Genomic DNA, 27,529 nt, shown 5'->3' with positions numbered 1-27,529 from the left:
CTGCCCCAATTGTAATAACCTGAACGGGGCCCCTAATAGCAAGAGCACTGGGGCTGAGATTTTGTTCTGGAGAAAAAACCCGTCGGTATTTTTCGTTACGTTAGTATAATTTCTATCCGTTTTGTTGAACAGCGGAATGCTATTCCTGAATATTTCTATAATCATAGGATCTGGACGAATAGCTAGCTTTACGTATCCTCCTTGAGGCTAGTGCTTTTCTAGCCTTCTGAGTACCGAAACCTTGAAATTCTCGACTGCCGAACACGACTACGCTTCGTCTGCTATGATCTCGAGAAGATGTCTAAAGTATTCTATGTGTGCAAACAGACTTATGGGCACGTATAAAGCCTAACTTTTTTCGGGTAGAAGAAGCTGTTTTTAGCTTAGTTCATTGATCAGTTGCTTAGTTCCCTTTTTATTCTATTAATCGAATTTAGAACCCATTATAAACGAGTTCCAGCAAGGAACCGGCCTCGTGGAGACTAATTTGATATTTATTGATAGTGGGTACCAAACGAATGCATCACTGCGGAGCTCGTGTTATCGATTCAGCTCGACGGACGACGCTGTTGTTTTTAAGGTCAGATGTTCATATTATATGTCCTCCAAATTTGGTCCTTAACACTACGTGCCTGCAGAGTTGGAGCGACTGAAAGCATTGTATTTGATTACAATATCAAATCAACAAACCATTATTAGACGGACGGTCCTATCTTTGCCTTTAAGTAGCCTTTAAAGGGCTTATATAGCAAATTCTCCCAATAATTTTCAGATTATTAATGTCAACAGGATTGAGAAAATATACATATATAGCCTAAAGTGATAAAGACTAGGCACTTTTCGCGCAGAAACATTCCATATGACTTTGACTCGAAAGATATGCTGCGGATGGTCCTGGCGTTTCGACAAGGCTTCGCCCTGCATTATATAACGTAGCTTCTAAAAAAATTATTTTGAGAATCCAATATTAGTAATAACAATCATAAATAGAATCTGCATCGATAACGGAATCTAAAATGTCAGCAGCTTATATAAACACACTTTAAGAGGTTGTACGTTACTCAAATACTCCCGTTTGCTATATCCACATAGAACATTCCAATGGGCTCATATAGGAAAGTAGTTCATCTGTTTCTCGCGCCATCTCACTCGAAGTACGGCCACCTGTGTTCCATTTGCTTATCAAAAGGGTCTGTCAAGGGTGGGACGAAGCTCTTGTAAAATATTTCCCAGGGGTCGATGCAGTACTTTCGGCATCGTGAAGCCTACAACTAGATCCTGTGCATTCGAAACGACAAACGCTCACACTTTGCACATACACATGCATAAGCACAGACACATACACGGAAGAACTACGGGACCTCTAACGAAAACGGCCGCCATTGGCCACCTCTTCCATTTCCTTGCACTCAGACAATCACTCTCTACTAGCCGGGGCCTCGAGGCGGGCGTGGTCACGTTCCGAGTCAAAATACCTGCTTCGTTTAGCAGTTACGTGCTAAAGATGTAGCGGGTGAAATTAGGTATTCTATATGGATGTTGTCGGTGTACTGCCTTTTTCGATCGATCCAGAAAAGGATCCGATTTGAAATAGAACTTTATCTCTTTGTCGGCCAAACTGAATGGTGCTAGCAAGCTGAGCTGGTAACATATGCTTTTATTGTAGATATATAATTTCAACCAAGGTTCGTTGTTCCGAATTAAATATTTAATTTTATATAAAATTGAAACTTACTGAATCGACGTTACGCAAAAACCAGTGGTCACAACGTTACACAAAAGGATCTATGTGTATCACGCCAAGGTTTGTCAAGGTCAATATCACGAGTCCAATCTAAATTTTTTCTCCTTGTGTTTGTTTGCTTTAGTTCTTAAAGGAAATTAGGGGTTGCTGGAAGAATTTGTTTGGATCAATACAATCGTTTTATCATTGCCAACTTACCCGGCGATCAGATTTGCTCTAGTCAAAAGGGACCCGCGGAAATTCCGCGTAATCCTTCACTTCTCATTCGCAAGATATAATCAACCAAAAAGTTTGTACATAACAATATTGCATATTATTATTGTAGCTCGCGGAAAAATCGGAAACTTTGTTATTTGAAAGAAAAGAAAACTTGGCTACGTTTCGTTAATTCGACTTTTGGGAACACATTAGAAATTGTACAAATGACAGGGGCTATCTAGACATACAAAAGTCATAACAGAGGCCTTAAATAAAACGGGTAATGATTACGATTTGTTTTTCGTCACAACTTGAAATATTATTAACTCAGCAGGCGTTTTTGACCCGTGAACGTCGATACCGCCCTTGTATACGAAATAAGAAACCATACATACAAAAACAGTATTTCCAACTTGAATTAGATATAGTCTGAGTCAAATTGATTACCTAAGTACATATATATGTAAGTATCGTGTATTAAGATCTATTCATCTGTGGCACACAAATCACCTCATCTACTGGCTTTCCGGGTGGTGACAGAATGAATGGCATTGGAGCCAAATGTCATAAGCAGCAGAGCAAAGATAGATGACTGACTATGGTATTAAACAGAGGCCAGTTGTGTGAACTATTGGCAAAAACAGACAACTCAACTTTTATCGTGCAACTTACATCTGAATAGGGGGCGCTGAATGTTTGCTGCACTCGTACCAAAACTCAAGTCCTTTCTCACTTTTTTTACTAGCTGTTTTCAAGGCTTTGTCTTGCAGTTCGTTTGGCCTGTAAGCGTCTACAAGTAGAATAGTTCGTTAAAGTTAGTGCTGCTACCAGTATGCACTCTAGTGTATCTAGTACTTGCTTCAATGAAGAACGCTTCCTCTATATCAGTATAGTGTAGTACGATGCTACAAGCATATCAGAAAGTTGCTCAAAGAACGCGATATACAATTGCCAAAAAAGCCCCTACGAAATTATTAAGACATTGTATGTTTTCAAGTGTCGCTATCCTCGTTGACTGGCTACGAGTTTATCACCCGGATAAGTTACCTGCATTTGTCCAAGAAAAATTCGTGTTGGTTTTTGACGAATAAAGAAGCATAGTCCCTAACAAGGCACTGAGGAGATTTCATGAGTGATAATTTGGTCATCGTGGTGTCGGGACGTTGATCATGAAGGCAGCGATGCAAATGACGATGTTATTGCTAGAAGGCATTGTTGTTCCGCTACTGAGTTTTACAATGAGCAGCTTTTTAAGAAGTATTTTATGAATAGTTCCCTTGTACTGCTATAATCGGGCCTCCAAGTCATGTTGCATTGCGATCACACGACATGATACGGCTTTTTGCTCAGTACGCCAAAAAAAACGCAAGCAACTTTGGTCAGGAGTGCATCTAGCCATGTAGGAGTGGCAACGATCCTGCCACGCATCCTCATTCAGCCTCAACATTCGCTACTTTTACTGGACGTGATCTTCACCAGAAGTGAAGAGGCGTACGAATGCAGACAGGCACTGAGGCCTAGAATGTTCTGGGCCTGAATGCGATATGCGAAATGAAACTGCTAATCATGGACAAGCAAGCGTCGTCTTAATCGTTCTACCAGAGCATGAGAGGCACGAATAAGCGTACCAATCACTGTATACTCACTCGTAATCGCAAAGCGATCCGTTCTCGTTTTTAGTTTACATTCACGCCGATACGGATTCTTTCCTTAATAACTTCACTTTTATTGGATTCCACCCTCAATCGAGCCACTCGATACTACAAATTTAGCTTGGTCCATTTTATAGGTACAGATGTACAATTAAATAAATAAAAATACGTATACGATACGGTGAAACTAGTAAAAATACAGCTGTTTGGTCTTGGACAAAATGAACTATGTGTAATAGTTTTGAGACAAAAAAATCGTTACATTGTACTTAGCACAGGTTTGCATAATGCTTGTGAAAATCCCCGAAGCTCTACAAATTAATAGTCCTACTTTGCTAACTTACGCTTAAAGAGTAACTAAAGCTTAAAGAGTACCTATATCTACCGAGATTATACGCTGTGAAGGAATACGAGAAAAACTGCAGTCGTCCCAATAGAATAAAACGGTCACTGACTATGTGCATGTACTAATCACTATCCATTCTAACGATCAGACCATGACGAGAACATTACTCGTGCATTCTCATACTTTCTATAAGGATTTCAAGAGTCCTAGGATATTATAAGGAATCATTGTTCAATACTAAGCAATGCTGAAATTGAAACAAGAGTTAAATCTGATCATGAGGAAAAAAGAGGTCATGATTGAGCTATTAAAATGCTTGAACATACCGCAGCAGATTCTTTGTCGTCACGTAAAAATATACAGTTTGCACCAGTTTCACACTTATCTAGCTTGAACAACGAAATTTTATTACGAGTGTACCTGAATTACTGATGCTAATTATGCTTTGCATCGATAATAATAATAACAATAATTATAAATTGTCCTCGAATGTTTACGATGATAAGACTTTTTCGAAACACGATAAAACTATCCCTTTGTAAAAGGTTCCATTGCGCCTGGCCAATCAAACGAAAATGCTGGCTTACTATAACAGATTCTGGCCTTCGCTTGTCTCGAAAAGCGCCTTCTATTTCACAGAAATAACTGCTAGACAGCCCCTAATAATAATCGAACAACCCTTTCCTCCGTGAGTAATAGCCATCATGATCGTTATTATTTAGAGTGATTTATGAATAGAGATAAGCATAGCCGAACAATAATTCTTGCCTATCAGAATCCACATAGAAAATCATAGGGTTCCACATCGAAAAAGCTGAAGAGTATTCCGCTTCGCTTCTGAAGATTTTCCTAGAAGGACCTTTGACAATTCGTTTCTGAACACACGGACAGCTTTCGTCACAGTGACTGTATTGATCTTCGAAGATAGCACGGGCCAGATATACATAACAGCTGCTTTGATTAAGAAGTCACTCCTTAGCGTGATAGCATGCGGTAGCTACGATCCTTTAGACTGCTGTAACAGTAGAGCCATACTATAAAGGACACAATATGCAGGACAAATGTTATAATTTTCATCATTTTCTTTTCATCACCTACCTTACCCACCGTAGCAAAAACATTAATCCGTCACAAATTCTGTCTACGTGTGAAATGGTCCCCTCTCTATTAAATGTATTCATGCAGACACCACAATGTTAACTAACTACATTTCTCAATACTGGTAAAAAATAAAAGTGTACATTTTAGACTCGGATCAGTTTTCTACTATTAGATGGGTAGCTTAAATTGGGTCATAATGCAGCATATAGTCATTGTTTAATTTTCTTTCACTTCAGTGTTTGTTCTATTCTTGGGCCATATATTATTAGATAAATTTCCTATTCAAGACATATATTATCTTTACCCAGTCTCCTTGGCCAGCTCGGCAAATCGATTCCTAATGGCTGTTCGAAAATAAAGCAAAATTAGTACGCTGTAGTAACTAGTTTTAAGACTGTGACTAGATAGATCTGTTGCGGAGGTGCGCAGGTGCATATGACAAGTAATGTTTAATCATGAAATTCTGCCACTGTAGTACAATCGTGCTCAGAATCGCTTAATCAAATACAACGGGTTGGGGTACGTCCCCAAAACGCACAAAATATTCGCTGAGACGTCACGCGTATGGCAAATAGGCTATGGGAAGAAACTGTGTTTCGTTACAATGCTATGCCCCACTGCTTTCACGGACATCATGAGGCTGACACTCATCCGGTCATCTTTTTTCGAACTTTCATTGAAATCAGTTTTCTTTGTTGGCAAAAAAAATTTGATAAGTTCAAACCAAAGCTTTTTGGTCTCTTTGTGGCGGTATGTATTCTAGTGTTGCATCTTCTGACCAAGTCAAACTGACACTTTCTTTTAAATGCGACTAACGTTTTTAGCCTTTTACAACTAACTTAAAAGTGCAATTGATATTATTATGCGATTACATCTCCCCAAATATATCCCTAAGTGACGCGAGAATAAAGCACTTCACAATTTTATACGAATAAAAAGAATCAGTTTTGAAAATCAATCTACATTTCTTTAGTGATCAGATCTGCGGCCTGCTAACTATAGGTTGCCCCCGCGGGGGTCACAAGGCAAAGTTGACCTTACATTTCGCCCAGTTACCTTCGCATGGGAATTCGATGACTCCTCGGGAATAGCGGCTGATCTAAACGAGTGCAGTTGCCTGTTGGCGTCGGATAAGTTTACTAAATTAAGATAAAACTTGGGCAATCTCTGTGACCGGCAAGGGTAGTTCATCTCACATTTTACATATTCGGTCGTTCAGCCTACTCGACTAGATAACATCGTGTGTGGCAGTATTATATAGTTGAACTTTGGACGGCAATAGTGCGATCACGCCGCTCATTACGCGAAACGATTCGGGTTTACTTGAGTATAAATACAGTGGAAATTGATAAACACACGTGCTGGCCCTGCAGGACACTCGCTGGTCCTTTAGTCATCGGGACCCAAATTTGCACCTAAATTGTAGCAGGTCATCCCTTTTTCCACCCTACGTACGTTCAGGGAGAATTTTGCTGATGCTAACAAGCAAAATGGTCTCGGAGTCAATGAATCGTACCCTACGCAGTATATCTATTAGAGGCTAGAAAGTGCACCCTGTGACGTCCTGTTGATGCACTGTGTTTTCGCCATCTTCAATCGCTTGTTGAGACTGTAAAAGTGTTAGTGAATATGTTGCTTTTATTAGGATTTGACTTATGTGACAAGTTTCGCAAATTTTCATTTAAAATATTATCAAGTTATCCTTGAGTTTTGATTGCGACTGATACATATATACTGTACGACGATTGATCGGCTGATAGCTTGATCAGCATAAGTGTCGTTTTTGTAACGTTCGAGGCAATTTACTGGCAAACAGAATAAAATACTGACGATTTGAATTAAAAAAAAATCGCACGTTTTCCGTTTAAACGCCATTGCTTCATTAATGAACTTAAGGTGTTAAGTTAATTGAATAGAATACTTAATAATTGAATTACTACGCTTGCGGGAATTGCTACGCTTCTTACCCATATGTTATTTACCTTTTCATTAGCCGACTATGAGGATAATTATGTTGTAAGAGATACGACAAAAAAAATTAACAAATATCTGTCAATTAGTTATGTATCTCTATGACGTGAGACCTTTAGCTGACATTTAGAAAAACAATCACAGAAATGAAACATGATAGAAGAGTGTTGAATATTTTACCTTAAGAAAATTATTCGCTCGTCATTCTGACCTAAAACGGATACATTCATTTTGTTGGCTGTTTTTCGCCGTGATATATGGCTTTTATGGTATCGGTATGTAGTATCCTAGTACGCAACTAGGCATGAAACAGCTTTGTCCAGTCGGTGGCCTAGGGCTGGGAATTCGTTTCCGACAGCCGATACATAAAAACCACTATACACCGCTAATACGCCGATGAGTTTCCCGTTAAATCGGCGATTTAGCTTATCGGTCAGCTCACCATTCTCAAATGATATGTCAAACGCACTTTGACTCTTTGAGGCTTTTGGAGTGCATGTGGTCGTAGATTGAAATACTTGGACATAGCGCGAGCGTTGACATAGCATAGAGCCTCGCTAAAATCTATCATTTCCTCAAGGCCATACTGTAGTCTAGTAACATTATACTAATCAACGGGGGTAGCCAACATCGGTTTATTATTCAGATAAACGAAACTGGCCAAAGCAACAATCTTAGTCCATGTTATCCGCACAGCTAGTCGCTGAGCTTCCACAACGAATAGCAAGCAAGCAAGCAAGCAAGCGTCGCTGAGTGAAGACCATTATGTACTCGGATGACCTTGCATTGCGCTAGCGACTGTAGCCTTCTATGACATGAATATTGACCTGGAAATTTGTCCATAGAACATCGAAGCGATGAAATTTAGGACCGGTGGCCAGTTCGCGGGCTTTGGTATGCTTCAGTTAAACGGCTATACCTTCGAAACGCTTGGAAATCTGATCGTTGACCCCTAAGTGCAAAGTCGTTCGAGGCACATATCGAGGAAAGTACACATAAGGTGTTCGTATCCGTCGCATTGATTTACAGTTTATAAAGCCTCCTACTAGAAACAGGGCCCAGACGCTTCTAAAGGGAGGTAGCGCAACAGCACTTACGATATTCAGTTATATTGTAAATAGCTATTTGCCATTTTGATAGTCGGAGAAGATGGTGTCGGTACAGAATGCACAGCACTTTAACCGAGCCTTTATTGCTTCATTATATAGATTTCTACTACAAATTAGCAGAACTCGATAAGTTTGTCGGGTAATAAGCAAAATATAGAGAAACTATCCAAATCCCATCAGATGCCTAAAATGTTTTCGATAATTTACCTCCAGCCTTGGGAACTCAATCTAATAGCATAGATTTTTTCTTTGTCAGTAGGCACGGCGTCAAGCAAAGTTATTCGTGTCAACTCAGTAAGTTCCATATCAAACTTCAAACCTTCAACGATGATCTGGGTGAATAAATTGTGATGCGAAAGTAAATTCTCGCGTTGATAGGAATTAGAACGGTGGCACAGCTGTTGTGGCCATCTAACGCTGTAGTATATATGTAAATAATTTATTCTATCTGTTATCTCGTCGACGACGATATTTATTTCTACGCTTGGAACGACCATTGCTCGTGGCGCCTCTAGCTATTTCTGCAAATAAAAATTTTTCATACGTCGAAGCTACTGAAAGATACTGTACGCTAATATAACCTGAACCAGTTTCTGCCATGACATGTCGTAAAAGCGTAAAAAAAGTTTAGCGGGCTTTTGACATTATAAAATTCGCACCTGTGTGATAAGGCAGACCAATCAGTTTTAATAAGGATCCCCGGTAAGTATTCTGATCAAGGGAAGACTCGGAAAATGCTAACTTGAGTCCTGCAATGGAACATGCGTATATAAATGTTCGATAAGAAGTCAATGCATTTAAAACGTTAATCTATATATTTTGTGAGTCGTTCGCGTTGGGTGATTACGGGACAGTTAACACAGGGTGGAGTAGCTGTATTTAATGGTGAAATTTCGATTCAAAAACTCTGCGGTGGCCTTATTGGTGTGATTAATATGCGCAATCAAAATACGCACACTTTGATTTAAACTCAGGCCAAGATGTGCTTAATAAAACTTTATGATACAGTGTAACTTGGGGTCAATAAGATGATGTGGTATATATTTATCATCGCTCTATATAATAAAACAAAATATGTACGTAGTCGCTTGAAATACTCTAGGTTTACGCAAACCTAAGCAAGGTATCAGATGTAGGGAAATTCAGTAGTACATACAATTACGCCTGCGTTTGACTACAGTTGCTTAATTTAGGTTGCTAAGAAGGATTTCTGCATAGAAACCTCGCAAGCTCCTTCAATCTCACAATATAAAGCTCACTGAAAAACGTAATTTCTCTAATATTCTAATTGAAATATGTGTACCATACATACAAATATGCCTATCCTAAGAAGCCTTCGGCCTATAACAGCCATCGCATAGATTTAACTTGAAACATTTTTAACTCGTCTGAATTGTTAATAAACTGGAGTGTATGTTCTTTGTTAACGTGGAAGCAATACATTGGACGTTGCCAGCGTAACGGTGTTTCTTCTGATTCACCTAAACAACGTGAAGTACCATCTTAGGGGCTGGCATTCTATGAAGTGACATTGATGATAGTTTTGATTGGCAAATTATTTTTGTATAGAAGCGGCAATGAAAAACAGTCGGCGCTCAATGAGAACCGCCTGCGGTTAGCACAAAAGTAACGACATCTTCGTTGAAAGCAGCTGTCGATTCTTCATGAGAGTTTTTTTCCTAAGGCTTTGTGGTCGGTGGAACACGTTCATTGTATTTGTGCTTTCTGCTGTATCTGTCGATCTTGTTCTATGGCCTAAGGGGCTTTCTCATTACGGTTATCGGTGGCGAGCAGTTAGAGTTTATTGTTTGGACAAACATGAGCAAATTGGGACTTGGGTCGAAAATCCGTTGGCGCACATTTAGAACACGCCTACGCCTGATTGCTTTAACGCACTTAGTCGCTTGGAAGTATATCAGTCGACTATCTCTATTATTTTGAGAACCGGATTCAGTTGACTTCAATCAATTCGTATAAATGAGCACTAGTCGCATATATATATATATATACATACATATATATATGTGTGTGTGTGTGTGTGTGTGTGTCCGATTATCGGTCAGTTAGTTTGCAATTGTAAAGAGCGTACTTGACGCTAACGACCGTATCGCAGAATTTTCACAAAAAAAAAAAGTACAAGCTTCCGAGATCCTAGCCCTACAACGTATTAAAGTAATTGGAGCTTAGAGGCAGAGACAAAAAATTATCACGACTATGTACAAAACCTCATTGTTTACTGAATTGCCGACATATATTGTACGGGTAGATGTCTCCAAAGTCCATCGTTTTCCGAACAAATCACACAAAGGTGTTTCAATGGAAACAGCCAGTAGAGTAGTGACCTAAGCAAAAATTTATGAATAGGTTCCCAATGAGGCATCGCTCAAAATATTTGCGTGTAACTAATGTTATCGGACGATAGGTCCACCACTTATAACTTACTCGAAAACCTCGTGTTTTCAAAAATACAAGGGTTGCTTCCGGCGAGCAACTCGTACGACCAGGATGTGTATAAACAAACCAAGTTTAAGGTAGCAAAATATATGTAGCGCAGAAGGAAACCTGTGCGAACTGAAGGGAAAATTGATTCCACGTTTGCTATAGCGTAATTTGAATTACTAAATACAAACATAATTCAGCATAACACCTAAAATAGCTTTTTTTTACTCATTGTCGATTTTGTGGCCATTTGCCATTCCCGTAAACGCAGCTACCAGCTCCTGGGAGTAGAGTGCGTTTGACAGTCAGGTCAAGTGACCTTTTCTATACTTCCATGCTTCATTAAGTAAAAAGGTCTACGTATTTCATACTCAAGTACTAGTGTTGCCAAACCTACAAATAGTAGTCCTTGTTTTCTTAAAGGAAGGACGCCAGTTTCATGCATTCATATGATCCAGGTACAATGAAACAAGATACAAGCAATATCATACTAACAACGCTTTGGGTGCACACTTTTGCTAGCCTAAAAAAAATCTATGCAGCACTGTTCGCAGCCTGAAGTCCTTTTCTAACTATAAATCATTGTAACCATTAAAAATTATTACTCAATGATTTTATGATTCATGATGTTGGGCTTATATATAATGTTTTTTTTTTTCAACTAGCCTGCGTGAAGCGTTTTCATAACGATACAAACTAACGACCTAATCTAAGTGTTTTTGTTCGATGAAAAACCTAGCGGAACGGTACCTTAAAGTTAAGCACTTCATTTTCAACCCTTCCCTTTACGCCCGTGCAACTCTAGAATAGTTTCATCTCGACATTTGAAGAAAAACGTCATTTGCCTGCCGAAACCTCAAGGCGCACCTAGTGGTAAAATCGATTTTTCCAAGCAGTATCATGTCAGATATCTCGACTGAAACGTTTCACCTCTCTGGAAAGAGGCTTTTGTACCTACATATTTGCTGTAATTACTCTGATTTTTCACAGTAGAACTAGAAATCAATAACAGTGCATGTCGATTTATTTACCTGCCGTAAAATATTTACTTGATTTTATTTATTCTGTTTTGTATATATATTTTTCATAGTTTTATTTGACTAGGCACTTCTTCGACATTATGCATCAATTTAAAAACATTACTATAATAAGATTTAAACATTTTCGAAATTCTCCAAAGTATCAGCATGTCCAATTTTTAATTTTCAATGTGATCTTATAATCAGTATATTTGACGCCGGACTGTCAGCCAAAGCGTAAGTTATAAGACAAACATTCCTGTTGAGTAATTACATACAAAATAGGTAAGTGTTTCAATATCATGGAAAGGCTAGCGGCGAAAATAGAAGTTCTAGGGTGCGCATACACGATCATACATTGCTACAAAAGTAGTAACAAACATCAAAGTATTGGAAAAGCATCAACTGTATTAAATCAGGTAAAAGGGCATGTTATACTTCTGTCTCAAAGACCGATTAACATAGATTTCAGAGCCAATTTGTGGACGTTTCTTAAAGGAAATACCCGTTGGAATGTTACTTTCCGCTTGACCTAATAATAGCCTTGCCGCTGCCTTATAAATATGTAATTAGAATTGTTAAGCTTTCGTTGGACGCTCCCAATGCTAACACAGTCTATATTTTGGACGTATTTAGCTGGCGTGAAATTTGCATAGAAATGTTTCCCAGTTAATATCAAGCTTTAATGTGATGCCCTTCGGGTATACAAAGGGAAAGGAGCAATTTCTTTACGGTCATGATCCCTGTCGAACTGTCTCGTTAGTATCTACTAAGAGTAACATTAAATAGGCTAATGTATGTACTTAAATTTAAATTTATAGCGGCCGCTTTCTTATATGTCGAATGCGAAATTGTTGCGCCGATCCATTAGCGTCAAATCGGGGCGGATCTATATTAGAACGGCAATATTTGCATACATTTTATACTCGGACAGTGTTTATAGATACATCACCTAAATAAATAGATGATTCGATCGAATTTTACGTTCAGCGATGCCACCAAACGTTGCGCCAGAGAGCTCGTCACGTCAAACACGAAACGGAACGTGTGTGAACGCCTAAGTTCTAACTTGGACCATTGCACGTTTCAGAGATTAGCAGGTAAGCGCGAATCGATACGAAAACATAGATATATTACCCGCCTGTTTCGAAGCAGCATAATAGGGATCATACAAGAGTCTAGATAATAATATTTAGGCGATAAACTGAGCATATAATTGTAATGATCGCTTTACTTTAAGGTAAATTTTTATCAGCCTCAAATAGTTGGGCTTCAAAAAAATATGTTATACTATGAAAAGTTAGTTTAATAGTTGATGAAGTTACTGCATAACTATAATTATTTGTCTATGCATTGTAAACAATTATTGAAAGTTAACACAGTAACTAAGTTCGGTGAAGATTCTACTAGAGCTACTCATGTGTCCGATCTAATAACAAGTGCCCACCTTGTAGGGACCGTGCTAGCCAATTTTTTTACCAAGACCTCGTAATTAAGACCTAATGCCATTTTAAGTATTGGCCATCGAGCGCTTGAAGAATAAAATCCTCACAGTTGACTAATACAAGCAGATACATCGTGAAATGGACGGATCGACAAAACAAAGTTATCTAATGTTGGCAGACTATAGAAGTGTAGAATCGTATTAGTAAGATGTGTGCATCCGCTCTTTTGACTATTGGTAAATAAATCAAGATGGAATCATTTCAGTTGGGCGATTAATCTGTTAAATTCGTGTGTAAAAGAAAAAAAGATTGTTGGAGAAGACCCGTGGACAGATTTACCACAACGAAGATGCGGTAACGCGAATGAATGACGCCGTGACGAGCTGTTGGAACGCTACTTGGAAAAGTGGCGGGACGTTCCTATTTAATATGATGTTACCGGTATGCTACTAACATACGTATATATGCTACATCCAGGATTGTCGTGCAACCGGCGATGTCCGGGTATCTAAAGGTAAAACTAGAGTGGCGACATAGATGAACGCAATACGGTTGGATAGATGTTGCGCGGGTCGACTGAACGGCTTTTAAATGCGAACGCAAGAGTTACGATAAGTGTCCGAATACATTCGACAAACATAGAAAACTACAAAGATTTAGATAGCTCACTAAGCGAGCTAAACGAACATGCCTGTGTCATCGTGACGTACGAATCAAGGACCATTTCGAACGGCTACATTCACTGTAAAATGGAGATACATCGTTAAAGGCAAATCTAAAGGACAGTAACTTTTACAGCTAAGCCTTTCGTTGAAGGAGGGCAGTGGTCGCTACCTTGGAACCGGTCAAGGACGGACCAATGTCAAACAAATCATACAAATAAATCGAAAGGAAACATTTCTACTCAGTAGGCTATTTGGATCTTGGTTTCTGAAGAAGGGAATTACAATGAGCGTTAACGCATTAGCAACTGTCCACAACTCGACACTGTATTAACTGGACAGGCTTCAACTTCAGTCGTCTCTTCTAAAGTCATCGCAACCGAACACTTTTGGGCCATTTTCTTTCTGGTCGTTAAAAAAAAACACTCGAACCCAGTTATAAAACGAAACATGAACGTTTCCCTCGATTTTATTAATCGTTCAAGAGTTTCTTTGTTCAAGCGTTTTTGAGCCTTAATAAAAGGTGAAGGTATGAAAATTTTCAAATCAAAAAAGATGAGCCAAACTACTTGAATTTGAAAGATTTTTCAGTTAAATTAGGGTCCCTTGTTTGCGGATCCTGTAAGATCCGAAGTACAATATGTTCTTATCGTAAGTAGATTATCTCGTATAATATCATTAAGCTATATATCTAGGACTTGTGGCTATTTGCTCATGCACAAATTCACTTACTATAAGGTATTCTAACATGCAGCTCGATGTAGTATTTCTTCTGCTTGGGTTCTTCACCGGATTTTTCTAGTTGGACACCGAACGATGACCCACGCCCAAAGTCGTCACACAAAGGCTTAATCGCATTTAGCATCACAACCCACCATAACAATTAGCTTGACATATATACATTCTGAGTTTATAAAATCAGATTCGAAATTAAATTGCCGCACGATGATTTTGCTAGTATCGCTTGCTACTGTGAAAAATGTTTGTTTTCAAAAACAACGGGCGATTGGCACTACTACCTTCATTTCATATAAGTAACAAAATAATGAATCCAACCAGTGAACGATTTCGGCGAAAATTGTTACAAGTTTGCAACCGATAGAAACGTCTACTGGCGGACTGGGATGGGTTTTAGTGATACCCAGAACGGTGACCCATCCAACTCCTGAGAGCTATTTCGGGTAACGTACATAACGCTTGCATTGTACCGAAAATGGAAATTTAATGGTTCTTAATTTGTCGTGTTACAAGAGGAAGTACTAACTGAAAGGACACTACCAGACGATAATGGAACGACAATACTTTTTCCAAATGTCAACGCTAATCTTTTAAGCGTTTCGTTGAACTGCTCGATTTTAGAGAAAGTTCGACTGGCCAGAGGTAGGCCAGGCTAAAGGCATGTTAATGTCATGTCAAGTTAAGTGTAGCTTGAATTCGTGTCATAAAATCATGTGTAAACATGACCGAGTCCTCTAGTATCTGTGTCCACACAAATATCTATCAAAACTTTGAAAAAAGTATCATGTCACTCAATCTGAACCGTCTCCTCCGCTATCTCCATCCGCTTGCGATGACTTCACACTAAAATGGAGCGGAAAGATCCTAATACCTACCAGACGAATAAACAACTTTACGATCAGTGCGTGCTGAAGCTCGGAATTGAACCTATTATGCCTAGCCAAATAAAATCCCATTCGGGACTGACGTTTGGCCGAGCCTGATTTTTGCGATAATCGCCATCATTGATGAAGTCACTACTTCTTCAGTATCAAACAACTGAATCTAGCGGAGGCATAGCTGTTCACGGCGCAACTTTTTCAGGTAACGAAGTAGCCAATAAGATCGATAGTGGGATAATTGAGCCCAATGAGTCAATCCAGTTGATGACAATCGTTCTAAATAAGAAAGCTACTAGCAAGATGAAAGGCCTCGTTGATGGGACCCACACAACGCGATGGCCACGATTATCAATAATAAAACCCGGCTTACACAAGCTAACCTGAATGAAACGACTTATGATTCAACTTATGACGACTTATGATGAATAACATTACGGGTGTCCCTCAAGCTACTAGTAATTAAACTCTCGATCAGTATTAACTATAAATCCACTGGAAGATATACATACTACTAACCAGAAGCATGAGCTAAGTCGATTGATGCTCTAAACAGATTATCCAGATTTTATGCTATTGTATATCATTTAAGATACCGCCCGATCAGCATAACATGACAACACCACAAGCAGAGGCTTCCAAAACGACTTGCTAAGGTGAAAGCCTATCTGCTCTTGGATAAGTATCCTGATCAAAATAGAACAAGGTTAGGAAAATCGGACCCTGCCACCCGAACGGACAAAGTGGCAATGATCTGTTCAAAGGCGTGACACTTACATTACTTATTCATTATCAAACAAGCGGATCTAGCGGAGGCATAGCTGTTCACGGCGCAACTATTTCAAGTTGATTATTCCAAGACCGCGTTGCAACTGCCAAGTCCGGCCTCTGCAAGATTGGTGTTTGCTAAATTACACATGGTTCGATAAGGCACATACATCCCTGCTAGGAATACACACGGGATCTGAATATCTTACTGGCGAACGTTTATTAGGCGTATTCGCTATGGGCAGAAAAGAAATCGCAGGTAATCTTCTGACGCGTCCAGATGTTTGCAGATCGTGCGGGATATTTTGGGATTATTGAACGCATATGCACATGCTTAATTCTTTTAACTTCCGAAGTAGGGCTCCATTTACTTACGTGACATGATGCAGGTGTATATAATTCTTCAGTAATATTGCGAAACTAGAGGCAGAGGCTCCTATCTTCTTTCAACCAAAGGCTTGGTTGTTCAATGTGTGTAGTGTTATAGCGTGTAACAATATGTCAGCTCCTAGGTATTGCCCTATAAGGACGAGGTGTGAAGTAAGTAAATCGCATTTGTGATATTACTAATCGGCACCATTGGTGGTCGAGTGAAAAAACTGAATGGTGCTAGCCAGAAGACTGGTAAAATCGAAAATGGACAAGGTGGTCGGCTAAGCAGGAACATTGCGATTTCTATTGAAAATTTAGAAAGTATAAGACTTGTAGCCATTAGATATTATGTTTTAACTATACGATGCCAGGGCAATAAATCAGGGTCTTTGAGGCAGCAGGTCTCTTACGCTGGTCGCATAAGCGTCTGTTCGGAACTGCTTATGGACTCCTGTAACATTCAACACACTACTGGTCCTTCGTCGCTGTAGGCAGCAGGCCGACGTGGGATGAGTTTTAGACTCGTCCATTCGAGCGGTTTCCATGGAAAGTACCACCTCACGCGAGAGTATTATGCGCGGGTTCGAGAATGTGATGAGATCCGGCACGTGTTCAACAGAGACATAAAGGAAAGAAACATAAAGAAGAGACATAAAAGACTTTGCGGCATTTCCGAAGCCACGGCAATGCGGATTGTGCAATTCTGGACGAAGGCGCGTGTTTTGACGTCCGTTCTCATTCAAGAGTACATAAAACTAAGCGTTTAAGCGTCAACGGACCTCAAGGGAAGAAACTTCGGTTTCGGCACAGAGTGCCGACCTTCAAGGAAAAACTAGTCTAAAGCGCGTAAGATCTTAGACCGTATGTTGAGACACGTATGCGCACTGTGACATTCGGCCGCGCTGGCCTCCTACTTTTGGCTTGTTCCTTTGCGTCGGCTTTACAGACCCTATCCCTAGATGTGGGTCACGTGAAAAATGGAAAATTGACGTCAATCCGCCAATTTTTTCAATCAAATCAACTGATTTTGTTAATCACTATATAGTCAGTTATATCTGATCTGATTGAACCTTCGTATAATCAGTTAGGTCTGATCTGATCGAATTTATATTCCTATACCATAATAAAGAGGTAGCAATTTGCACAATGAGCTGCCTCGCCACCATGTCGTCACCATAGAGTTAAGAGGCAATTTTTACGATGTCATTATTACAAACATTAGCGCGCTGTTAGAACAAACTTATTAACTTAACTTTGTTCGTAAAGTTAAAAAATCGCAGCAAAAATATACAGTACAACGTCGTTAGGTGCAGAAAGAAGCGTTTCGAACGAGTCCCACATTTATGTAATGCGGAACGTGCAAATGTGCAATCTTGAGATATACAGTTCACTTACATACTTAAGTACACCCGTAACATTAACAGGTGTTAGTAAGCTACATTTAACTGACGCATTCTGACATACATGTGAATTGAGTAACATAATATTCTGTCCATTGCTGGCAGCAGTCTATCAACAAGTTAGAAGCACCTTCGCCTTTTACAGAGTTCTCTCCGTTTGTGTCGTTTTTTTCCTAGTGTTAACAAATCTTGATAACAACATGACACGGTACCGTTTGTGGGACGTCTGAGAAACCAAACATTTTGTCGCAACAGCCGTTGCCCTATGAAGGAGTCACGAGTGAAAAAATAAAAGCCCACAGGGGCAAGCCAGGACAACAACTAAAGGGCGACGACAACCCTATACCAGACCGTTGTATCAGATCGTTATGAACAACTCTGATTTCTAGTAATTGTCCTTGTGATTCGGTATTGCGGAATAATGAACATATGGCGAGATCTATTTACAAAATCGGTCGTTGGACGTGGGAATATTAATCGACAGCGATCGGCTGACTATCCATAAAACCCACTTCCCAGAAACTGGAGAGCTCATCATGTAAAAACCCATTCCGCGAACTGCTGTTGCATATTCGTTTAGTTGCGTATCTGTGGTTCATTAGTGAGAGGTGAACGTATAAGTTCTCATAGATTCTACGGAGAAATTCGAGTACGCGTATTGCTGTGACGGGTAGCACTTCTGTAAGCACATAGTGAACGTGCATCATTCGGCGCAGGTATATCAGCCAAAAGATAAATTGGTGATTGCAGGAACTTTCACAATCGCTTAGGTGGTAAGTGTAGCATTTCTCAATTTTCGGAGCGAGCGACTTGCTAAGGAAAATGCTAAGCCAAGTATTGCTCGATTAGAATGCTGAAAGTATCGGTACGAAAGAAAAACAGATGTGTTTCCAGCAAATATGCAGTATCGGTCCATACGTGGCTAAGTTGAATGTTCGATGACTTTCCCGAGAGCGTTCACCTAGATTTGTCGATCGACATCTTGTACAAATAGGATAATAACCTACAACAAGCCGAACGGAAGTATTTGAATCATACTTTTGGGTACATCAGCTACGCATCTCAGCATATCCACGTAGCCCTGAGCAGGCACATTGTCGCCGGATTTGTCCAGTACGCATGTGACAAGGAAAAAATGCCAACGTGAGGAAGTCCTAGCCAAGGAAAGTAGTGAGACGTTAGGAGAAAGATGCAATGAAGAGGCCAGAACGATCACGGCTCATTGATTCAAGACGCTTACTACTTTTCTTGCTAATCGGTAGTCTGATCAGCGTAAAGCCGGGCTGGTAGGAAGTAAAGCTTAAGGGATATGCGTTATGGGTTTAGCGGGCATGACCTCGGTGGGCCAACCCTCTACATCTCCGAGATTGAATGTGTCGTACTAGCCCGATAGTTTGCAGTAATGCATTAGAAATCCTTCTCCAAAGAACAGATTTCTGCGTCTCTAGAGACGTCTAGCGGGAGAGCTAAAATAAGCGAACGAAATTGTTCAGAGCACCGTTTAACCATATACTACCGGTAAGGGCTTTAAGTATTGCATTTTTAAGCGAAACGCCGCGTTTTTCAATCACAGAGGGTGAACACGTCAACACTGTCATGTTTAGAAGCATTTGTAGATCGAATGGTTGTAAGGTAAATTTCCAAGAAGTACCTCTTAGTTACGGGTTTTAATAGAAGCAGATTCTGCTATACCGTAATCTGTTTAGTGTACCTGTTTAGTTAATGTTTTTAATCTATTTCGTACTTAAAGGTTTGCGAATATCTTGGGACACACAAGTGTTCTGGTCAATCAACTTTTGAGATATGTGTGTGATTTGTTATCATCTTTAGAAAAATAAGTATTTAAGTTCTCGATACCCTCTGATTTGGGTTGATCTATGCTATGCAGATGTGACTGTTTTACTCATGCTTCGTTCATGTACAAACAACTCGTCGGGTCCAAATAGAGAAAGGTGACATGCTACTTGTTATTATTGGCTTAATAATATCACAAGCTCAAGGAAAATAGAGTTATGAAAACACTTTGCGTCCTGTGAATTACGCGAGTCTAGTTGAGTTTACAAAGTAGTTTGCTAGATGTCCTAAAGATGAAACCAGGGGGCAGCAGGCGATGTTCTGTCTATCACGATTCTCCTCGCGTCCGGAGCACCTACACTTAGTTTTCGAATCGTTAAAACAAAATAGGCCACGACATATATATTAATCGACTCGGGCCTCCTCATTCGTTGTTCCATAATCGTCGTCCGATCCTGATTCAGGATTACAGAACACCAGGCACTAGTTCTATTTAAGTTCTGGTTTGATTTTTAAAATTATTGCCTTTATTAAAACATGTAGCAAGCGGTGTACTTCGTTCAGCTTTCGTTTTAAGCTTACTTTATTTGGTGTTCGTTCTTTTAGTTGCTTTGAGACGTTCGGCAACGAAGGCAGTGAAGCAACAAAGCATTAACAAGTGATTGATTGGTTGATTACTTCGGCTTCCGGGCTTACGGTGTTGTTCCAGGCCTCACCGCAGTCGGATTAAGCAGTGAACATTTTGCCGCCACTTGGCAATCTCGTAGTAACCGATGTACGTTTGTTTATTATGTCATTAGCTGAGGGTGACGGTGGTTTAAAGAGAGCTCCTAGAAACAGCAATAGAATCGACAACGGCGACTGAGGCGAGACCGGCGACAACAGCGGCAGGGGCAGCCCAGTTTGGTTACAATCTGTGTTTTGATCCGCATCCACTCGCATAAGAACTCAATCAGTTGGAAGCAATGGCGTAACCTAAACAGAGGCAGAGAGAGCTAGTAGGAGGCGCTGGAGGAAGTTTCACGTTGCCTGTTACATTTCGCCGACTGTAAACCGTTAGCTCGATAGGGCGAGTGACGCGATCCAAAGTACCAAACCTGTTCCAAGAAAACTTTCGATTCATTGTTAATATCAACAACTAAGTTCGGGGCTGCTGCTAAAAGAAACGCCACGACATTAGAAGTTAATTTGCGTTAACACACGCCTCCCCGTCTTGAAGCGGCGTACCGGTATGTGTTTTTACGTTTTACGGCTTCGCCTTTATAAATTCGTATGCATACGTTTGTGCTGCGCACTCTTAATAGGCATCATTATAATACTTAATGGTGTTAAAATTTGTTCGATGGTTTTACTTTAAAGTCTTTCGAGTGCGTGAATCTTATATATATATAGGTAGTAGTAGCAGGAAATGCTGTGTTAAAGTGCACTGGGCCACGGTTGCGTCACTAGGCAGGGTATGAACCCTTTTGTACCTGGTGGGTAGCTATGGCAGTCTAGATAACTGCACGCCAATATTTGCGTTTCTATAAATGTAAAGCGCTACCATACGGTAATCGATGGCGGTTATCAATCGACGTCGTACTATAGAGTATAGACCCCATGATTTTAATCTTGTATTTTTGGAGATATCAATGATTTTTAGGTTTGTTAAATTTGCTTCTTATGGCGTACGGCACCATTTTAAATTATGTGATCACGTATTCTGATCATACTGTTGCATTGGTAATTGTTAGTGCAGAGACTGTATTACATATTCTACTGCTGGCCTAGTGCTGGTTACGGATATAACCCCATTGTGTTTTCACGTGCATTTGCATAAAAGCTTACGGATCCGTTGAAAGCCACATTGCGAAACATTCAAAATGACTCGTAGAAGGAAACTAGACGCGACAGCTCCCAAGTGGAGTATCTAAGCTCCTGCTCATAATTGAGACCGTTATGATAATATTTGTGTATTTATTAAAATCTCTGTCCGAAATTATTACTGCTTATTAATAGATTTGTTTATTTTTTAGGAACTAACTGATTGCCTGTTGACCGGCATCTAGTCAGATGCGGTAAAACTATATATTTATATTTTGTATCAGGATTGCAACTAGCGATACCGAACTTCTCCGTAACAATTGTATAAGTGACACATTAGAATATCGTATTTTTTAGATGGTAATCTATTTATTGTTACTATTTTGAGACCGCAGAGATGGCTTTCGGAAGGTCACCATTGCTGTTGCTGTCGGCCGTTGCTGTGGTCTTTGGCGTTCGAGAATTCAAGATCGATTTTGAAAATGACCGTTTTGTCAAGGACGGCAAGCCGTTCCAGATCATTTCTGGGAGCATTCATTACTATAATGTGCCCTATCAATACTGGGAAGATCGCTTGCGGTCAATGAGAGATTGCGGAATTAACACTTTACAGACCTATCTCGAATGGCGAACTCTTGAACCGCACGAAGGCGTATTTGACCTCACCGGACAAAACGATATTGTCCAATATATAAAAACTGCTCAGAACCAAGATCTTCTTGTCAATCTCAGACTAGGACCGTATATCGACTCCGAGCGCGAGATGGGCGGGCTTCCTTGGTGGCTCATGCAAGTCAATCCTGCGATGAAGCTAAGAACCAACGACACAGACTTCGTGAGCTACGTTGCTCGCTACTGGAGGAAGGTGTTCGGGCTCATCAAGCCTTTACTTTACACCAACGGAGGACCGATTATCCTCGTACAAATCGAAAATGAATACGGTAGCTATTCAGCATGCGATTTCGTATATACGTCCTATCTTCGCGAGCTAGCGATCGAGAATCTTGGTGAGGATGTTGTCTACTACACCACCGATGGAAATGGTGACGGTTTTTTGAAGTGCGGCAAAAATGCTGGAGTTTACATAACGATCGATTTCGGCTCAAGGGAAAGTGTCGACAGCGCGTTCGCTGCGCAACGTCGCCATCAACGGCACGGTCCACTGGTCAACTCCGAGTACTACACAGGATGGTTCAATGTATGGGGAATTCAACATCATAAGGTTCCCACGGATGCCGTCTGTCATGCCCTCGATGAGATGTTAAGTAGGAACGCGTCTGTAAACCTCTATATGTTTCATGGCGGCACCCATTTCGGCTTCGATAATGGCGCCCAACTAAGCGGAGATACATTTCAACTTTGTATCACCTCGTACGATTATGATGCACCGCTGGACGAGGCTGGGGACCCTACTGATAAATATTTCGCTATCAAGGAAATCATCAGGAAGTACGCTCCCGTGCCAGCCAACAATCCTTCACCAAAGCCGAAGCTATCGCTAGGAAATGTGCCACTAAACAAAACCGCTGGTTTCATGGGACTTTTGGGTGCTCTCAGGATGCTTAATTCGTTAATGCCAAGCAAAAACCCCATGAGTTTCGAGGAGCTCAACCATCCGTATGGGCTTGTTGCGTACGAAACGACCATTCCATTTCAGCCCGCGAATCCTGCTGTTCTCAAGGTACAAGCTATCCGAGATCGTGGCTACGTTTTTGTGGACCATCAATATCAAGGCATGCTTTCTAGAGAAGTTCTTATCAATCAAGTTGCTATACGAGCAAGAAAAGGCTCGACCTTGACGATCTTAGTGGAGAACCAGGGTCGTGTTTGCTACGGCGATGGCATAAAAGACATAAAGGGTATCATAGGCGAAGTAAATCTTGGAAGTAAGACATTGACGCGATGGTTTCACTACCTTATTCCCGATAAGGCGGAAGGGGACGAGGGTTACGATATGTTAACGCCATTTATAAATGACTTCCGTCGCCAGCATGCCGATTACTCAGATCTACGTGACACGGAGGGCTTTGGTGTATACCAAGGAACGCTGACGCTAAATGAGAACGACACCCCGATTCTGTTGGATACATTCGTCCGCCTTGACGGTTGGGTTAAGGGCTTCATCGTTGTCAACGGTATCAACCTTGGCAGATATTGGCCAGCGCAGGGTCCTCAAGTGACCCTCTATGTTCCTGGCGTATATCTCAAATATGGTGCTAATAGGATCACTATTGTTGAGCTTGAGGGGGCTCCTGCTAGTCAGAGCATTACGTTCGTAGATACCCCTGTCATTGATGGATCGGTACCAACGATGTAGTAGAAAGACACACGTCTTCACAACTGATCATCATGCTTGAAACGGTGCATGCAAAAACTGCGCTACTCTGTATTAATGCATTTCCCCAAATGCCTAGGCGTCTAAATGGGGGGCTGAAATAACAACCGTTTAATGTCTGGCATGAAATTTAAGCTATTTATTAGGTAATTTTTAAAAAAAATGCTATGTCTGGAAGGTAAATTGGAAGGCCAATGGCGTGTATATATGCGTCCGACTCGAGAGTTGAGGAATAGCTTTGTATTTGTATGCTGTTTGTGTTCGTTCAATGGTACAATTGTTCTTTTTTTTATGCAAGACGTTGCTTAGTTACAGCAGTGATAACTAACATTCAATGACGTCACTGCTGAAACAAAGCACGAGTGATTTAAATCACTGCAAGTAAATTTCCCACATACTACGGTATGTTGTTGTATTCAGCATAGATTGTGTGCCGGTAACACGCCATCCACGTTTGGCTTAATCAGGGGAATTTCTTCAGTCCATTTTGCCGTAAACTTCAATTTTGATGAACGAAAAAAAGACGTTATCAGCGGATCACTTCACAATAACCTTAGATTTTCCTAACATACATATGGAAGCAGAGTATTTCCTCAAAGAACTATTACCACAACAAGAATCAAATGTTTAGAAGAACCTAATTTGTCTACTGCACCAACTGCAGATCGAATTAGTGTAATTACTGAGACAGGTGTAGCAAATCAATTACACTGATCAATAGGAACGGGCCGCTTCGAGTTAGCAATGGAAACAAAGTCATAAACATCGGACCTAATATTTTTTTCTTAGTTATTTTATTTCAATTTAAGATAAAACATGCAGAGGCATAGTAAGGGTAACATGATGTAGACCTTTGTGCGATCAAGATACTGGGCCGGAGCTTCAGTTCCTATCAAAATTTGTCCTTCGATTGATTGAGCTGAAGCACCGCCGTTAGTAACACAATAACAATCAACGTAACCTTCAATTTCCCTCAGTTTTGGAAGAACCACTTGGTAGATTCGCTCGGATATGATTAATTGATCATACTGAACATGTTTCTCTGTATCAGTAGATTTTCAAGGAGCCACGTTAAACATTTAAGCTGGTTTTGATTTCGCGTGATTTTAATTTTGTCGACCATAACCACACAGCATGCGAACGGCAGACCGACCTATGGGCCAAGCACATCAGTAAGGCCTTGAAGGTAGTTTTTATGGCTTTACCCCTAGAGGAATGCTGCTCGCACTGTAACTCGCAAGTAAATTATCCCGTTTCTGCCGCTTACCTAGCGAGCCGAAACGTTTTGCAAGCAAAGTTACAACGTGGCTGACCGCTGAGTACGTTGAAGGTATCCTCGGACTGTGAATAAAGTTCGAAAAGATGCGAAGCGTCTTATAAATGACCTTTTGACCTACAGTCCTCTATTTTTAGTGGAAAAGTCTCGACTCTCATCTGTGTTAAACTCTTGTCCTCATTTAAGCTTCGCATACAGCGGCTCCACCTCGATCAAGGACCCGAAAGATGCACAAAGTCAGGCAGGAATCAATTCCGCATGATAAATTCTACATAAAAAAAAGAAAGGAAAATTTTATTTTTCGTAGAATAAAGCTAGCTTTATAATGTAGTCATATTTTGACTGTCATAGCTGGAGATATTTAAACATGCATCGTTTCTGGTCCCGCCGTTAGCGGCTATCAGATGTCTATACTACTATTTCGTGCCTGCAGTATTTCGAACTCAAGCTGCATCCTGATCTTTGAGTCTGTTGTATGTATTAGGTCGTCTCCGTCACGTATATTAATATGCACAGTATCGCTACCATGAATTACCAGTAATTAGAAAAAATTACTTTGTCTCTCTTCGAGAGGTGGGGTATGCGTCGACATTCGTACACCTTGTTCGGTAGGAAATCATTTACTCTCCCAACTAAACGAGCAATAGTGATGTTGCGTTGTCCTTAGCAAACCATATCTATATCAAGACTCCAAGATGAAAAGTAAACGTAAAGAGGCGAAACCTCCATGCGCGTATTTAGGCTGCAACATGATGTCTGTAAAAAATAAACTATCGACAGTGCTTAGTTTGCTTGCGGTGCCTTAGCAACAAATTCTCCTAATTCAGTGGAATACAGATCGTTCTTATTAGCAAGGAACAACAACGCGACCTTACGAGCACGTGCATGAAGAATCAGAGAAAAAAAAAGCTGATAGGAAAAATATCCTAAAAACGACGATTTAAATCATCGGTTTATTCCTTTTCGTATATGCCGAAATGTTTGTGAAAATCAATATTGCTGACAAAGTTTTTAGGCGACGTATTATGTACGGTCAGGCGTTCCATCATGAAATCTTCAGAGTGTCTCACTGTTTCACGCCGAGCATCTGTGCTTGGGCTACATGGAAAGCTCTTAGTCAGTCATTTTACAGTGTACCGCTGGACTGTCTAGACCCATTTTACAATCTTAGCGAGTACAGAGAACGTCATGAGTTGTTATTTTTCGACGAAAATTCCGTTGCACCTTTTGAAGCATCATATAAAAATTTCATTTTCATTATTTCTTTCTCGCTTCGTACTCGCGATAGCAGCTCGTCTACGAAGCATTTGTTGGCAATTTACGTCTTGTCATTGCACTTATTCTTGACAACAATCTAATGATACGTGCTTGGATCCAAATCCATATTTTAATAACACTTGTTAATTTCCTTTCGTGGCAAAGCTAGCCTGTGCCTAAAATAACAAAAAATTAAAAATTAATAAATCCATCCACAACGGAAGAACCTATCGTTGTACGTACGAATAACAACAATATAAATACTTGCGCCAGCCCAAGAAGTCGTCTTGACGGTATTTGTTTTTGCTGTTTTATAAATTAATACACATAATTTAAAGAATGGACAACGACCGAATCGAGGTACGATATAGAGGGAATAAAAACGTCGCATCGAAGCTCCATGCTGAAAGTTCCGTGCTCCGCTTCATTTCATGTAACAGTAACCATACAGATGAAACGACACTGCTAGTTAGCTTAATGAAGCCCCGTGGGCGAAATGTCTACGAACGAATCATTCTCTTAATTAAAATAGTGTACCAGTATTAGTATCTAAATGATGTCTGATTTACGTGACAGTTGAAGACGGCTGTGGATCAAACTGGAGCTGTAATATCACCGTTCTTTGTCACGGTTTGTTCTGATCCGCATTAGCGTTCATCTCATTTTTGGGGGTCGTTCTTTCCGCTTTCTCTAAGTGCCCAAGACGCTACGTAACATCGTTTATATTCGTCGAATTCGTATGTCCTTGGATGTCCGTGTTTACTGTATTTTGTATTTCAACTTCAATTTGTTCGAGAAGGAGCTGGTCTCTCGAAAATCTACTTAATTAAATAGAATTATTGATTCATTCGCCATTACATTACCAACGACATTAACAAAGTACCAAAACCGTTACATTTACTAGTTACACAACAAAACATATTCTAGATAATACTGCATAAAAGCTTTCAAATCAGAGGTGTTGTGCAATATATTTACGTGTTAATGTTTGCGTTTGACCTTCGTATGACGATAAAAAAAAAGTCGGCGCATGGTGCTACATAAGAAGGGCGACGATACGTGCCCAAATGATTCTGTATTTCAGCAAAGCTGAAGCGTATAGCCTGGCGATGTTTCATACAAGGAAAAAGAGACCCAAATCTTTAATAGCGAAAATTACGTAACGCGCCAGTTAGCGGCGTATGTTAATAGGTAAGTAATATCTGAATCTGCTAAGCGCATG

The 27,529-nt window shown here is 40.2% G+C and overlaps 1 protein-coding gene and 1 long non-coding RNA gene across 9 annotated transcripts in view; one reads left to right on the top strand and one right to left on the bottom strand.

Moving 5' to 3' along the window:
• Window positions 1-27,529, bottom strand: part of LOC111247297 (uncharacterized) — a 125,198-nt gene that overhangs the window by 42,358 nt on the left and 55,311 nt on the right. The window contains exon 7 of one of the 7 annotated variants that reach the window (XR_015325336.1): window positions 2,754-4,974. The exons of 3 other annotated variants lie outside the window; for them this stretch is intronic. This is a non-coding gene — a long non-coding RNA (uncharacterized LOC111247297). Of the gene's footprint in view, window positions 1-2,753; window positions 4,975-26,343; window positions 26,484-27,529 lie in introns of those variants that run through there. 3 more of the 7 variants (XR_015325330.1, XR_015325338.1, XR_015325340.1) reach the window with 3 other exon arrangements.
• On the top strand, window positions 20,502-25,166 carry Ect3 (Ectoderm-expressed 3). 2 transcript variants are annotated; one of them, XM_022798031.2, is made up of 2 exons: window positions 20,502-20,865; window positions 21,835-25,166. In XM_022798031.2, exon 2 carries the CDS (start codon window positions 21,837-21,839, stop codon window positions 23,754-23,756), a length of 1,920 nt encoding a protein of 639 aa, XP_022653766.1. In that variant the 5' UTR covers window positions 20,502-20,865; window positions 21,835-21,836; the 3' UTR covers window positions 23,757-25,166. The 2 variants fall into 2 exon arrangements, with proteins under 2 accessions (XP_022653766.1, XP_022653765.1); XM_022798030.2 differs by having other exon boundaries at window positions 21,828-25,166.

The sequence above is a fragment of the Varroa destructor genome, unplaced genomic scaffold (assembly GCF_002443255.2).
Source record: "Varroa destructor unplaced genomic scaffold, Vdes_3.0 BEIS01000003.1, whole genome shotgun sequence".
Lineage (NCBI taxonomy): Eukaryota > Metazoa > Arthropoda > Arachnida > Mesostigmata > Varroidae > Varroa > Varroa destructor.
This window is presented reverse-complemented; position numbering and strand designations above follow the sequence as displayed.